Source organism: Mustelus asterias, chromosome 11, assembly GCF_964213995.1.
Source record: "Mustelus asterias chromosome 11, sMusAst1.hap1.1, whole genome shotgun sequence".
NCBI classification, from domain to species: Eukaryota; Metazoa; Chordata; class Chondrichthyes; order Carcharhiniformes; family Triakidae; genus Mustelus; species Mustelus asterias.
Genome location: NC_135811.1, coordinates 69,631,678 through 69,648,752, shown reverse-complemented (window position 1 = coordinate 69,648,752; position 17,075 = coordinate 69,631,678). Strand labels below are relative to the sequence as shown.

Genomic DNA, 17,075 nt, shown 5'->3' with positions numbered 1-17,075 from the left:
TTCATGGACGAAAAGAAATTGGTTTAGGTTGGAGGGTCACAGTTTTTTTTTTTAACTGGTCGGTGCAACATCGTGGGCCGAAGGGCCTGTTCTGCGCTGTAATGTTCTATGTTCTATGTTCTATGGAACCCTGGATGACTTGGGATATTGAGGCCCTGGTCAAAATGATGGAGGAGACATATGACATGCATAAGCAACTGGGATCAACTGGATCCCTTGAAGAGCATAGAGATTGTCGGAGTAGAGTTAAGAGAGAAATCAGGACGGCAAAAAGGGGACACGAGATTGCTCTGGCAGATAAGGCAAAGGAGAATCCAAAGAGATTCTACAAATACATAAAGGGCAAAAGAGTAACTAGGGAGAGAGTAGGGCCTCTTAAGGGTCAACAAGGTCATCTATGTGCGGATCCACAAGAGATGGGTGAGATTCTAAATGAATATTTCTCATCAGTATTTACTGTTGAGAAAGGCATGGATGTTAGGGAACTTGGGGAAATAAATAGTGATGTCTTGAGGAGTGTACATATTACAGAGAAGGAGGTGCTGGAAGTCTTAAAGCGCATCAAGGTAGATAAATCCCCGAGACCTGATGAAATGTATTCCAGGACGTTGGGGGAGGCTCGGGAGAAAATTGTGGGTCCACTAGCAGTGATACTTGAATCATTGGCAGCCACAGGTGAGGTGCCTGAAGATTGGAGGGTGGCAAATGTTGTGCCTTTGTTTAAGAAGGATTGCAGGGAAAAGCATGGGAACTGCAGACAGGTGAGCCTAACATCTATAGTGGGTAAGTTATTAGAAGGTATTCTGAGAGACAGAATCTACAGGCATTTAGAGAGGAAGGACTTATAAGGGACAGTCAGCATGGTTTTGAGAGTGATAAATCATGACTCACGAAACTAACCGAGTTTTTTGAAGGGGTAACCAAGAAGGTAGATGAAGGCAGTGCAGTTGATGTTGTCTACATGGACTTTAGCAAGTTCTTTGACAAGGTACTGCACGGTAGGTTGTTGCATAAGGTTAAATCTCACGGGATCCAGGGTGAGGTAACCAATTGGATACAAAATTGGCTTGATGACAGAAGCCAGAGTGTGGTTGTAGAGGGTTGTTTTTCAAACTGGAGGCCTGTGACCAGCGGTGTGCCTAAGGATCGGTGCTGGGTCCACTGTTATTTGTTATTTATATTAACGATTTGGATGAGAATTTATGGGGCATGGTTAGTAAGTTTGCAGATGACACCAAGATTGGTGGTATAATGGACTGTGAAGAAGGTTATCTAGGATTGCAACAGGATCTTGATCAGTTGGGCCAGTGGGCTGATGAATGGCAGATGGAGTTTAATTTAGATAAATGTGAGGTGATGCATTTTGCTAGATCGAATCGTGACAGGACCTACTCAGTTAATGATAGGACGTTGGGGAGAGTTACAGAACAAAAAGATCTAGCAGTACGGGTTCATAGCTCCTTGAAGGCATGCTTGGCTTCATTGGTCAGAACATTGGACACAGGAGTTGGGACATCTTGTTGAAGTTGTACAAGACATTGGTAAGGCCACACTTGGAATACTGTGTACAGTTCTGGTCACCCTAGTATAGAAAGGATATTATTAAACTAGAAAGAGTGCAGAAAGGATTTACTTGGATGCCAAGGAGAGGTTGGATAGACTGGGACTTTTTTCTCTGGAGCATAAGAGGCTTAGGGGTGAACTTATTGAGGTCTATAAAATATTGAGGGGCATAGATAAGGTCGATAGTCAACATCTTTTCCCAAAGGTAGGGGAGTCTAAAACTAGAGGGCACAGGTTACAAAAGAGTCCAGAGGGGCAATTTTTCACTCAGATTGTGGTGAGTGTCTGGAAAATTACTGCCAGAGGCAGCAGTAGAAGCGGGTACAATTTTGTCTTTTAAAAAACATTTAGACAGTTACATGGGTACGATGGATAAAGAGGGATATGGGCCAAATGCGGGCACTTGGGACTAGCTTAGTGGTAAAAACTGGGCGGCATGGACAAGTTGGGCCAAAGGGCCTGTTTCCACGCTGTAAACCTCTATGATTCTATGACTCTAACTGTACCCAGTGAGAGTCAGTTTGTGTGGGACCCGTACCCCAGTGAGAGTCAGTGCGTGTGGAACCCGTACCCCAGTGAGAGTCAGTGTGTGTGGAACCCGTACCCCAGTGAGAGTCAGTGTGTGTGGAAGCAGTGCCCCAGTGAGAGTCAGTGTGTGTGGAACCCATACCCCAGGGAGAGAGAGAGAGAGACAGGGAGAGAGAGAGAGAGAGACAGGGAGAGAGAGAGAAAGACAGGGAGAGAGAGAGACATGGAGAGAGAGAGAAAGACAGGGAGAGAGAGAGAGAGACATGGAGAGAGAGAGAAAGACAGGGAGAGAGAGAGAGAGAGTGGGAGAGACAGGGAGAGAGAGAGAGAGACATGGAGAGAGAGAGAAAGACGGAGAGAGAGAGAGACATGGAGAGAGAGAGAAAGACATGGAGAGAGAGAGAAAGACAGGGAGAGAGAGAGAGAGAGTGGGAGAGACAGGGAGAGAGAGAGACAGGGAGAGAGACAGGGAGAGAGAGAGAGAGAGAGTGGGAGAGACAGGGAGAAAGAGAGACAGGGAGAGAGACAGGGAGAGAGAGAGAGAGAAAGAGAGGGAGAGAGAGTCAATGTGTGTGGGACCCATACCCCAGTGAGAGTCAGTGTGTGTGGGACTGTACCCCAGTGAGAGTCAGTGTGTGTGGGACTGTACCCCAGTGAGAGTCAGTGTGTGGAACCCGTACCCCAGTGAGAGTCAGTGTGTGTGGAACCCGTACCCCAGTGAGAGTCAGTGTGTGGAACCCATACCCCAGTGAGAGTCAGTGTGTGTGGAACCCGTACCTCAGTGAGAGTCAGTGTGTGTGGAACCCGTACCTCAGTGAGAGTCAGTGTGTGTGGGACCCGTACCCCAGTGAGAGTCAATGTGTGTGGAACCCGTACCTCAGTGAGAGTCAATGTGTGTGGGACCCGTACCCCAGTGAGAGTCAGTGTGTGTGGAACCCGTACCTCAGTGAGAGTCAGTGTGTGTGGAACTGTACCCCAGTGAGAGTCAGTGTGTGTGGGACCCGTACCCCAGTGAGAATCAGTGTGTGTGGAACCCGTACCTCAGTGAGAGTCAATGTGTGTGGAACTGTACCCCAGTGAGAGTCAGTGTGTGTGGAACCCGTACCCCAGTGAGAGTCAGTGTGTGTGGAACCCGTACCCCAGTAATTGTCGGTGTGTGTCTATCCCTAACCCCTTGTCTTTGGGTCTCTCAGTAAAAAATCTCTTTTTCAAATATGTTGGTTTGGTGGATTTGCCATTTTCAATGAGTGTGCCTACAGGGCTAGTGCAGGCAGAGGCCTGGATATGATTCTCTTTCGGATTGTTGGTGCAGACCTGATGGGCCGAATGGCCTCTTTTGGCATTGTCTGGGCTCTATGGATTCTATGGATTGATGTGGATTCTATGGATTGCTCAGTGCTGCTGCGCTCGGCGCAGGTAGCTGAAGTCATCCAAGAGTGAGGGCCACCCAGGCAGCCTCGCCTTCCCTCAGCCAATGTCAAAATCTCCCAGTGAGCTGATGCAGATTATTCTGTGCTGTGATCTCTGTGTCACAGAGTCAGAACCCTGGCTGATCTGTCCCTTGCCTGGGTTCACGTTGCTCAATTTCAGGACTCTCCCCTTTGAGATGAGATGAGAGTGGTGATCTGGGGGCAGTGTGTAATCTCCAGTGCAGTCATTCTTTGGATTGCTCTCTCCTTGTCTGTGAGCCTCCGGGCAGGCAATAGACAATAAAGATACCAAACCTTGCTGTTTATCAGGCTATCTGTGGAAGAAAGTTTGAAACCCGACTTGGGATTTGAACAGCCAGCCCTCTTGCTGCTGACTGAGGGACAGATGTTGGATTGTGAAATGGGGTTGGTGAGGGCCAGTGGTTTTATGCCCCTGCGGTGGCACAGAGTGAGCCAGCCTGCAGATGGTCCATGTGGCTGTATGTTGGATTCTTACCATCAGGAAAAGGTACCTTTAAGATATGGGTGGATTGGAGATGTGAATTTCTGGTCAGCTTTTAGATGTTTGTGGAGAGGGCGGTAAGCTTTGTTATCTGACTGCGGCATTGTGAATATCACTGTGTTGGGTGGCGTTGGCATTCTGACAGATGTGGCAGATGGAGATGGGGCTGGAGCGCTCCGTATAATGGGGAATGTCGTGCACTGGAATTCTGTGCTGCTCTGAATCTGAAGGAGAACTATGATTAGCAGCAAAGAAATCCTGTGTAGCTCTGCACTGATCATGAATATGGACGTGTAGCTGATCCCTCTCCCCCCCCCCCCCCCAACCCCCGCCCCCCGCCCCCCCTCTCTTTCAGGCTGAGCCTGTGTGGAATAGCTGAGCATCAGTACCAGTGCAGTGTAACGCAAGCCCCTGCACAACTCGTCAGGAGAACCCTATCAGGCTGCAGCAGAGATGGAGACAGTGGCTAGAGGAGCGAGCAGTCCGTGTGTGGATCAGGATCGGGACAATAAAGCAACACGAAGCCTCCCAGAGGTGAAAGAGAATGGAGTCGAGGTAACCGCAGCAACACAGTTTGGGGCAGGAAATCCAGCAACTAAAGGTCAGTGAAGAAAAAAGGGGCTTTGTTGTAAAACGGGTGCTTGAGATGGGTAGAAACAGCAGGGCTAGCACAGATGGTTCAGGGCGTAGCTGCAGTCAGTACTGGAATATTCTAGCAAATACCGGCATGTTTGCCAGGGCTGCAGTTTGCAGCAATTTCTCAACATGATCTTTCAATTCGTTCTAGCTTTGAAATCCTTTTCCTGAAGATTAGTGCAGCCGAACCGTTCTCCAACACACGGAACCAATTTGCACAGAACCAATATGTGTAACCCTTCGTGACCTGCTCTCTGCTTTTAAAAGCTTCCATTCCACACAGTGAGCCCAGTCCAGAAAGAAGCTGTCTGCTTGGCTGCTCCATTGTGAAAACGCTCACACCCCAGAAAACTGACGGGGATTCTGTGCCTCCGCTCCGAGCAGGCATTGTGCCCCACCCCAGCTTTCACACAACGGTTAGAGCGACAGAGCAATGCTTCACCATCACCGTGTCACAAACAGTAACAGGCACCTGTCTGCCCGCTCCCTCTGTACCCCTCCTTCACTCTGACAGATTGTCTGTGTTGGGGATAGATGTTTTCTTTCCTGTAAACACCATTGGCGTGGTTGCCTCGCCTGTGGAAAATATTGGTTTTTTTCACCCAAATTGTCCAGATTTCTCATCTGATAACGCTGGAGTTTGGCTTTGTCTGACAATGTGGAATATGAGATAGCAAGAGGGAAGCCTGCCTTCTATTCCCCCACATTGAAGAAGACCTCTTAACGAGCTGTCAACTTCCTTACACCTTTCTGGTACTATCACACTCATAACTACCATCACTAACCACCATCACTAACTACCATCACTAACTAACAAGATTGTGTGAGAACAGTAGTACCAGTATATAAACCCTGGGCTGACTAAGCTGTTTCTATGCTGCAGATTCTATATCATGTTCACCCTTCAGTATTATACCCATCAGCATTATAGACTCAGTCATTAGAATCATACATCCAATGTCATGGAGCTTATCTACACCCAGCAAGGTATGGTCACCTACCTGTACATTATATCCACCTACTGGAGGTGTATCCATACACGTATTCACCCATTGGAAATGTACTCACCCATCAATGGGGAATATATTCACCCAGCAGAAACCTACTCATCTCATAGAATCCTACAAAGCAGAAGGAGGCCATTCAGCCCATCGACCCTGCACTGATCCCACCCAGACCCCATACCCTTAACCCCATATATTTACCCTGTTAATTCCCCTTGTACTAATGGTTAATTTACCATGGCCAATCAACCAACCCGCACATCATTGGTCTGTGGGAGGAAACCGGATGACCCAGAGGAAACCCATGCAGACACGGGGGAGAATGTGCAAACCCCACACAGACAGTGACACAAGGCTGGAATCAAACCCAGGTCCCTGGTGCTGTGAGGCAGCAGCACTAACCACTGTGCCCACCGTGCCACCCTAACGAATCTTTACAGCCATACTGACCTATCCAAAGATATATTCTTCATTGGGAACATACTCACCCACAGCAATTTATGTATTGCCTTCATGTTGTGGTCACCCATTAGTGCGGTTACATTCACACAATGGGTAAAGTCTTGCTCACAAGGGCAATTATTCTCCCCCATTGCATGTGTAATCACCCAATAGTGTACCTCTCCCATTGGGAGTGCACTAACTCATCGAGTTGTACTTGGTTAATCATATGTTTCTGGGTTATTGTTGAATGATATTGATCTGTGTGGGCACTATAGATTGCCACTGAAGAACGTAAATCCCAGGAACACACCATTCAGCCGGCCATTGTCCACCTGAAACTCCTCCCATCTTTCTTCATCTCCCTTCCTCCACCTCTTCATCTCACTCTATCAATATATCCTTTCATTCCTTCCTTCCTTAGCTCTGTGCCTAAACCACACCCTAGAGAGAGGCAAGTTCCACCTTCCAACCACTCTGAGTAAAATCAATTCTCCTGAATTCCTTACTGGATTTCTTAGTGACTATTTTATATTTATGGCCCCTAGTCTCACCAACAAGTGGAAACATCAAATCCAGCCTAATTTTAACAATCTCTATTTGGTTACCCTTCTCTTTTCCTGAGAAAGGAATCCTAGCCTATTCAATTTTTCCTGATCAAAGTCTAAGTACTGGTATCATCTGTTATTGCAACTTTCTCACTACATCTAAATTTGTTTTTATTCATTTACGGGATGTGGGCGTCGCTGGCTAGGCCAGCATTTTATTGCCCATCTGTAGTTGCCCTTGAGAAGGTGGTGGTGAGCTGCCATCTTGAATTGCTGCAGTCCATGTGCTGTTAGGGAGGGAATTCCAGGATTTTGACCCAGTTACAGTGAAGGATGGTGAGTGACTCGGAGGGGAACTTCCAAGTGGTGCTGTTCCCAGGTATCTGTTGCCCTTGTCCTTCTAGTTGGTCGTGGTCATGGTTTTGCAAAGTGCTGCCTGAGGAACCTTGATGAATTCCTGCAATGCATCTTGTAGATGGTACACACGGCTGCCAATATTCGTTGGTGGTGGAGGGAGTGAATGTTTGTGGAAGGGGTAACAATCAAGCAGGGCTGCTTTGTTCTGGATGGTGTCGAGCTTCTTGAGTGTCGTTGGAGCTGCACCCATCCAGGTAAGTGGGGAGTATTCCATCACCCTCCTGACTTGGGCTGTGTAGATGGTGGACAGTCTTTGGGGGTCAGGAGGTGAGTTACTCACCGCAGAACTCCCAGCCTCTGACCAGTTCTTGTAGCCACAGTATTTATATGGCTAGTCCAGTTCAGTTTCTGGTCAATGGTAATCCCCAGGATGTTGATAGTGGGGGATTCAGTGATGGTAATGCTATTGAATGTCAAGGGGTGATGGTTAGATTCTCTCTTGTTTGAGATGGTCATTGGCTGACACTTGTGTGGGGCAATTAACAATCCCTCGCAGACACAGGGAGAAGATGCAAACTCTAAACAGACAGTGACCCAAGCTGGGAATTGGGCCCCAGGCGCTGTGAGGCAACAGTGGTCATCTCTGTGCCACCGTGCTACCATGCTGAATATTTGTCTTGTAAATTCTTCCTTCTAAACTGCACCATTTCACACAGCTATGCTAAAATTCATCCAACCAATTGCATCTCCATTTTACAAGTTTATTAATCTGGTCTGGTAATTTGTTGCTGTTCTCCTTCATATTAATTATTTCCTAAATTTGTTGCCGATTATAAATTTTTGAAATTGTAGTTTCAATTCCCAAGTCCATTGGACTGACCTGGATTATTGCTTTCGAATTCTCATACTGATCTTTGATTTCTCAATTGATGGGATGTGGATGCGAGGGCAGTATTTATAACCCTTGAACTGAATGTCTCACTCAGCCATTTCGGAGGGCATTTAAGAACCAATCACACTGCTGTGGACCTGGAGTCACATGTAGGCCAGACCAGGTAAGGACGGCAGATTTCTTTCCCTAAAGGACATTAGTGAACCAGATGGGTTTTTAGAACAATTAACAATGGTTTCATGGTCATCGTTAGACTTTTAATTCCAGGCTATTTTTGAGCTGTCTTGAACCACTGCTGTTCCCGTGGTGTAGGTACACCCACTTTGCTGTTAGGGAGGGAGTTCCTGGATTTTGACCCAGTGACAGTGAAAGAACAGCGACATATGTCCAAGTCAGGATGGCTTGGTGAGTGACTTGGAGGGGAACTTGCAGGTGGTGGTGAATCTGTAGTTGAGGGTTTGGAAAGTGTTGTTGTGGAGCCTTGTTGAGTAGATGGTACGCCCTGCTGCCACTGTGTGTCCATGGTGAGGGAGTGAATGTTAAATGTGGTTGTCAGGGTGTCGATAAAGCAGACTGCTTTGTCCTGAATAGGGGTCTCTTGAGTGTTGCTGAAGCTGCACTGATCCAGGTGGAGAGTATTCCATCATACTCCTGACTAGATGATGGAGAGGCTCTGGGGAGTCAGGAGGTGAGTTACACATCATACAATTCCTAGCCTCTGACCTCCTCTTGTATCCACAGTATTTATATGGCCAGTGTAGTTCAGTTTGTGGTCAATGGTAACCCCCAGGTTATTGATAGTGGACGATTCAGTGATGGTAATGCCATTGAATGTCAAGGGGCAATGGTTAGATTCTCCCTGGTTGGAGATGGTCATTGCCTTGCACTCATGTGGTATACATATTGCCATGATCATAATGAATGGTGGAGCAGGCTCGAAGGGCCGAATGGCCTTCCCCTGCTCCTATTTTCTATGTTTCTGATATCCAAGCTTGGACATTGTCCCAGATCTTGCTGCAGGCTGGCAAGGGATTTTACATCATTTGCGGAGTCAAGAATGCTTCTGAACATTGTGCAGTCATCAGCAAACATCCCCAATTCTGACCTTATCATGGCAGGGAGATCATTAATGAAGCAGCTGAAGTTGGTTGGGCCTCGGATACTACCCTGAGGAGCTCCTGCAGAGATGTCCTGGGATTGACCTCCAACCACCACAAGCAGCTTCCTTTGTGCTAGGTATGACTCCAGCCAGCAGAAGGTTTTCCCGTGATACCCATTGACTCCAGTTTCGATAGGGCTCCTTGATGCCACACTCAGTCAAATACTGCCTTGATGTCAAGGGCAATCACTCTCACCTCACCGATGTTATGGTTGTAGAAACGATTGTACTGGTTTGTACATGGTTGAAGCTGTCGGGTTAACTGTACTGATTGGGATTAATGTAGTGAATTGTTGTGATTTGGATTAATGCTCAAGTGAGTTTAACCTGAAAGAGTGCATTTGGGATTTCAAAGCTCAGCCAGAATAGTGTCCAATGGAGAGGAGTTAGATACCTCCTGGGCTGAAGGGGATGAAAGGATACGGGGGGGGGGGTGTGTTGGATGATTTGCCATGATCATAATGAATGGTGGAGCAAGCTCGAAGATCCAAATGGCCTTCTTCTTGCTCCTATTTTCTATGTTTCTGATATCCAATCAGCATGAACAGAGTGCTCAGATTTCCAACACAATGTGACCTGTGTCGTACACTTATCCTCTTTCAGATTCTTCTCCTGTCTCTGATGAACCTGTTTCAGATGCTTCTGACGTGAAGAGTACACCATCTTCAGAGGGTAGGTTCTGCCCCATTCTGTACTGACAGCAACAACTCCCTCGTCAAACACTTCGCCAAGGCCCAGAAAGCCATGGAATGGAAACAGAAAATGCTAGAAATACTCAGCACAATAGGATCATTGGTGAAGAGAGAAACAGAGTTAATGCTTCAGGTTTGATGAAGATGGGTCTTTATCTCTGTCATTAACTCTGTTTCTCTCTCCTCTGCTGCTGTTTGTCTTACTGAGTATTTCCAGGATCTTCATATTTTATTTCCGAGTTCTGGAATCTGCAGTATTTTGCCAGTGGAAAGGCCTGAGGCTGACATTTACATAAGTATACCGTTCCAAGACAAAATACCACAAGTCCAACATTCTATGACTAATTACTACAGTACCCAAAGCAAAACTAGGCCATTTATTTTCTCATTACCAGCATCAATGCAGGGCTGGTTTCCCCAAAATCATCCCAAATACAGGACCAGTAAACACCAGGTTTGCACTCCAACATCAGCACCCATATTGTTCCAGTACGCATCACTGTCAGCACTGATTGGTGCTGTCACTGGAGTATCTCTCTTTCACTCAGATACAGCTCCAATATTAACCAGATCAGCTCCAAGATACAGATTATACTCTTAACAATATAGCAGGAGTAAACATTCACTCCGATATCAGCAGGAGGAAAACCTGATCCACTTTGATCCTTTTATATCCCAATGATGTCCAGTGTTCCTCTCTATAAATCTTGCTGTTCCCCAGTGTGTCCCTTCTCGATTATTCTCTCTTCCCAGTGTGTCCCCTCCAAATCCCACTGCTTCCCCATTTCTCCATATCTACCCATTGTTCTCGATCGAGTGTGTTCCCTCCCGATCCCACTGTTCCACATTGACACTGTTGTCAATGTGTCTCCTCTATATTCTTGTGCTCCTCATTTTACCCTCTCTTTTTTCCCACTGTTCCCCAGTGTGTTCTCTCTATAAACTGCTGTCCCGAGAGTGTCTCCTTGAAGTATCACCATTCCCATTGGCTCAGTCCATATAATGCTCTTTTCCAGTACCTTCCTTCCCATACTGCACTATCCAATGTTGGGTCCCCTCTACCTCCCACTATTGTCCAGGGTGTCCTTACTATATCCTACTCTTCTGCAAGGTGCCCTTCTCCATCCAGTTTGCCAGGTTCATTCTCCATGTCCCACAATTCACTGATTGCATCTCCTCAATATATCACACTATTCCCCAGTATTTCTCCTCTATATCCCACTACTCTCTACTCATCACCTCTGTGTCCCACTGTTCCCCAGTCTGTGTGCTCCATATCCCAGTGATCCCCAATGTTTCCCCTTCATATGTCACTCTTCCCAGCATGTTATCTCATACTCTACCATATTGTACCCATCTATATCCCGTTGCTCTCCAGTGTCTCCTGTCTACACTTGAATTCCCACAGGTGACCCCTCAATATCCCACTGTTTGTTGTATGCCCCTATATAGCCTACTGTTCTTGAATATATATCCTTCTTTGTTCCAATAGTGTGTCAGCTCCATAGGTTTCCTGTGATCCCTCTAATTACTGTTCCCAGTGTAGTCATCTCTACATCCACTCTTTTCCCATTGCGGTCCTTCCTAAGTCCCACTATTCTCTACTGGGTCCTCTCTTTGTCCCATTGCTCCCCAGCTTGTCTCCACCACATAGGGAACAGTGCCCCATTGTGTGTTCTCCTTATCAGATTGTGACTGAGTGTGCCTCCTCTATGCTCCACTATGGATCCAGTGCGTCCTCTATGGGTATCCATCCCACTGTACCTGAATGTGACCCATCCATGCACCAAGCTGTACCAAAATGTGTCCCTACCTATATCCCACTCTTCCCCAGTATGTTAACTCTGCATCCCACCATGCACAGTGAGTTCCCCACATATCCTCCCCACATTACTAACTACCCTTGACTATGCCCTCTCTATGTCTCACTGTTCTCCACTCTGCCCCCTCTATATCCAACTGTTCCCCTGTGTCATCTCTATGCAATTGTTTCTAGTCTAACCCTTTCTATGTGCTAGCCAGAATAGAAATTGGAAGATAGGATCAGTGCGTGTTTTGAGACATGAAGCAGGAGCGAGTGCTTTAGATTTTTGGGACATTCTGGGGCAGGGGGGACATATTCAAAATAGGCAGGTTTCTCCTCACCAGGACTGGGACCAGTGTCCATGTGGGGAGGCTAATTAGTGCGATTGGGAGGACTTAAACTAAATAGCATGGAGTTGAGCACTGGCATGCTGGAGTTAAAGTGAAGGAGGAAGGTGTAAAAAGGAGTGAGAGTGTTGGAATCTCCAGGAGAAGGAAGGAGTTCCATGTTACATAGGAGTAAATTAAGAAAGAGTGCAAGGAATACAAAGAGAGGTTTGGAATGTGTGCACAACATGAGGGGAATACGGTAGTGAGCTGCAACTCAGCAATATCCATGTGGGACTATGATGTAGTCAACATAATGGATTAGCAGTTATGAGAAATGTGTGCTTAATATTGAAGGACAGAAAGTGTTCAGAAAAGATAGAGAAAGAAAGGAGGGAGGGAAGGAGGCACTGAAAAGGGACAACATTGGAAAGAGAGGATGTCCTTGAGGCAGAATGCCTTTGGTTAGAGTTTGGAATAACAAGGATGCTGCTGGTAGAATTCTACTGATCTCCAAATAGTGAGAGAGAGAGAGAGAGAGGGGGGAACAATCTGCTGAGGAATCACAGAGGTATGCGAGTGTAGAGTGACTTCAATTTAACAAATACTGATTGGGATAATCTTAGAATTAAAGGTAACGTGGGAGGGAGGGTGGAATTTCTGCAGCGTATTCAGGAGAATTTCCTTATTTCCTTGACTAATATATTCTTGATCCAAGGAGGAAGGAGCCATTGCTGGATTCGGGAACGGGGAATGAGGTGGGCCAGGTGTCTGTGGGAGAACACTGGGCAAGAGTGATCATTGTATTGTGAGGTTTAGATTAATAATGAAGAGGAGCGAGGAAGAATCTCAAGTAGAAGGTGTAAATTGGAAGAGGGCAAAGTTCAATGGCATGAAATGGGATCTAACCAGAGTAAAACCAAAGAATGACTGGAAAATCTTTAACAGAACAATAGGCAATCTTTAAGGAGGAGAGATTTTGGTTCAGGAACATTCCGACAGGATGAAAGGTCAGGGAGCCAGAACCAGGGCTCCTTGGATGCCAAGGGAGATAAAGAATATGATGAAACAAAAACGGAGGGTGAGTGATGCATTTCAGGTGAACTCTCCAAGTGAGAACAATAAGCTGAAAGGGGAAGTGGAAAGGAAAATAAGACTGACAAAGAGGGAATATGAAAATGGAATGGCAGTCCACATAAAATAGGTCATAGAATCCTACAGTGCAGAAGGAGGCCATTCAGTCCATCAAGTCTGCCCTGACCACAATCCCACTCAGGCCCTATCCCCGTAACCCCACGTATTTACCCTTGCTGGTCCCACTGACACTAAGGGGCAATTTAGCGTGGTAATCCACCTAATAGGCACATCTTTAGACTGTGGGACTTTGGACTAAGGAAGAGGACTCTGACAAATTTCAGTAAAAGCGGAGACAGTAGAGGTGTTGGATAGTTGAAAATTGACAGGCGGATGAACAGGAAAGGCTGGCTATGCTTCGAGTGAACCTGGTCCAGATGGAAGTCAATGTGAGGTTAGTGGGAGGGCTTGTTATAATCTTCCAATAATCTCTGAATGCATGGGAGGCACCAGAGGATTGGAGAATAGTAAATGTGACATCCTCATGCCAGAAAGAGTGGAGCTACAGGCTGGTTAGTTTAACCTCAGTGGTGGGTAATGTTTTAGAACCGATCATCAGGGAAAAATCAACAGACACCTGGAGAGGACTGAGTTAACGAAGAAGAGCCAGCATGGATACATCATGTTTGTCTAATCACATTGATGCAGTAACAGAGAAGGTTGATGAAGGGAATGCAGTAGATGTTGTCTGTATGGATTTTAAGAAGGCATTTGACAATGTACCACACCAAAGGCTGGTTAATGAAATTGTGGCTCATGGAATAGAAGGGTTTGTGTCCAATTGGATTCTCAAAACTTGGCTGAAGGAAAGAAAACAGTGAGTGATGGTAAATGGTTTTCTTTCTGATTGAAGAAAGTTAGACTGTTGTATTCCACAAGGGACAATGCTAGGATCACTGTGATTTTTTTTCATATATAAATGACTTGGAGATTAGAATCCAGAGTAAAATTTCCAAATTTACTAATGATACCAAACTTGGAGATGTGGCTAACAGTGAGGATGATACCAGTTGACTACAACACAGTCTAGATAGGCCAGCTAAATGGGCAGATGGACATTAGAACAATGTGAGGTGGTACATTCTGACAGAAGAGATAGACGAGGCAATAAATACTCAATGGCACACTTATAAATGGTGTACAGGGACAGAGGAACCTCGGGGTTCATGTACATAGGTCTTTGAATGTGGTAGGACATATTGAGAACAGTTGTTAATGAAACACATGTAATCTTGGGCTTTATCAATATTGGTATTGAGTACAAAAGCAGGAAAGTTATACTAAAGTCATAGAGGTTTACAGCATGGAAACAGGCCCTTCGGCCCAACTTGTCCATGCCGCCCTTATATATATATTTTTTAAAACCCCTAAACTAATCCCAATTGCCCGCATTTGGTCCATATCCCTCTATACCCATCATACCCATGTAACTATCTAAATGCTTTTTAAAAGATAAAATTGTACCCGCCTCTACTACTACCTCTGGCAGCTTGTTCCAGACACTCACCACCCTCTGTGTGAAAAAATTGCCCCTCTGAACACTTTTGTATCTCTCCCCTCTCACCTTAAACCTATGCCCTCTAGTTTTAGACTCCCCTACCTTTGGGAAAATATATTGACTATCTACCTTGTCTATGCCCCTCATTATTTTATAGACCTCTATAAGGTCACCCCTCAGCCTCCTACACTCCAGAGAAAAAAGTCCCAGTCTATTCAGCCTCTCCTTATAACTCAATCCATCAAGTCCCAGTAGCATCCTAGTAAATCTTTTCTGCACTCTTTCTAGTTTAATAATATCCTTTCTATAATCGGGTGACCAGAATTGCACACAGTATTCCAAGTGTGGCCTTACCAATGTCTTGTACAACTTCCACAAGACGTCCCAACTCCTGTATTCAATGTTCTGACTGATGAAACCAAGCATGCCGAATGCCTTCTTCACCACTCTGTCCACCTGTGACTCCACTTTCAAGGAGTTATGAACATGTACCCCTAGATCTCTTTGTTCTGTAACTCTCCCCAATGCCCTACCATTAAATGAGTAAGTCTTGCCCTGGTTAAATCTACCAAAATGCATCACCTCGCATTTGTCTAAACCTTTGTAAAGTTCTGGTTAGGCCATAACTGGAGTATTGCAAAGATGCGAGAATCTTTGAGAGGGTGCAGAGGAGATTTACCTGAATAGTTCTAGGAATGAGAGATTTGAGTCATAAGGTTTGGTTGGAGAAGCTGGGGTTGTCTTGCAGTTGAGGTGATAGAGGTGAAGAAAATTATGACAGGTTAAGGTCAGATAGTAAACGAAATGTTGTTCCTATTGGCTGTTGCACCAAGGCTAGGTGAGACAGATTTAAGATGCGGGTGGGGTGGTGGATGTGAGGAAGAGTGTTTTTACACAGCGAGTGGCAATGAGCAGAAACTCACTGCCCATGAGGATAGCAGAAGCAGAGATGATGAATGATTTTGAAAGGAAACTAGATGGGCAAATGAGATATAAACTTGCTGGGTTATAGTGATAGAGTGGCAGAGTGAGACTGATCTGAGAGCTAACAAAAACTCAATGACCCTCCCATGCCATGATGACTAAGATGGAGGCCTTCCAGTCAGCTGCCTTTGCTGAGTCTGTCCCTTCCATGGGTCAAATTTCCTCTTTATTACCACCCCCGCCCCCCCCCCCCCCCCGCCCCCCCCCCCCCCCGCCCTTCCTCCCCACCTTCTCTGAGCTCATCGTGTCCATGAGACACATCTCCTGTTTCCTCGATCCTACTCCCACTAAACCTCCAATCAGCAATCCGTCCCTCCTGGGTCCCATGTTAGCCAATAACATAAACAGTTCTCCCTCTGTGTCGCTCTTCCTTTAATCTGTCATCATCACCCCTCTCCTCAAAAAAACCCCTTGATCTGATTGTCCCTGAAACTGCTATTCCGTCTCCAACTTCCCTTCCTCTCCAAAGACCTTCAACTGCTGCCAACTCCTGAATCCATTGCACTCTTTCTGAGAATTCCATTTGGAATCCCTTCAGTCAGGTTCCTGCCCCTGCCACAGTTCCAAAATGGCTCTTATCAAAGTCATAATTGCGATTGAAAAGGCAAACTGCCTTTGTCTACTGTCTATTCCTTTGACACAACGGACCACACCACTTAAAACAGGGCGGAGGAGATTTGTTTCTCCCAGAGAGTGGTGAGTCTCTGGAACTCTCTTCCTCAAAAGGTGGTGGAAGCAGCATCTTTGAATATCTTTAAGGCAGAGCGAGATAGATTCTTGATAAACAACGGGGTTAAAGGTTATCAGGCATAGGTAGGACATTACACTCAGAACAGCCGTGACCCTATTGAATAGTGGAGCAGGCTCGAAGGACCAAGTGGCCACTCTTGTTCCTAACTCATATGTTGGTATCCACCTCCAATGCCTATCCAGAATTATCCAGCTCAATGGGCCTGCCTGGTTCCATTCTTATCAATCTAATGGTGGCCGGAGAATCATTTGCAACGGTTTCTCTTCCTGTCCCCACACAGTTTCCTCTGCTATCCTCAAAGGATCCCATCTTGGCTCCTACTATTTCTCATCAGCCTCCCATCCATTGACTCTGTCTACACTTCCCACTGCCTCGGCAAAGCAGCCAGCATAATTAAGGACGCCACGCACCCCGGAAATTCTCTCTTCCACCTTCTTCCGTCGGGAAAAAGATGCAAAAGTCTGAGGTCACATACCAACCGACTCAAGGACAGCTTCTTCCCTGCTGCCATCAGACTTTTGAATGGACTTACCTTGCATTAAGTCGATCTTTCTCTACACCCTAGCTATGACTGTAACACTACATCCTGCACTCTCTCATAGAAATCATAGAAACCCTACAGTGCAGAAGGAGGCCATTCGGCCCATCGAGTCTGCACCGACCACAATCCCACCCAGGCCCTACCCCCACATATTTTACCCGCTAATCCCTCTAACCTACGCATCTCAGGACTCTAAGGAGCCATTTTTAACCTGGCCAAACAAACCTAACCCGCACATCTTTGGACTGTGGGAGGAAACCGGAGCACCCGGAGGAATCCCACGCA

At 46.2% G+C, this 17,075-nt stretch overlaps 1 protein-coding gene across 3 annotated transcripts in view; it reads left to right on the top strand.

Annotated features, from left to right (window-relative positions):
• Nucleotides 1–17,075, top strand: part of maptb (microtubule-associated protein tau b) — a 135,881-nt gene that overhangs the window by 12,202 nt on the left and 106,604 nt on the right. For all 3 annotated transcript variants that reach the window (XM_078223710.1, XM_078223709.1, XM_078223711.1), the window contains exons 2-3: nucleotides 4,379–4,624; nucleotides 9,664–9,732. In XM_078223710.1, the coding sequence (XP_078079836.1) occupies nucleotides 4,477–4,624; nucleotides 9,664–9,732 (217 nt within the window). In that variant the 5' untranslated portion in view covers nucleotides 4,379–4,476. The remainder of the gene's footprint in view (nucleotides 1–4,378; nucleotides 4,625–9,663; nucleotides 9,733–17,075) is intronic.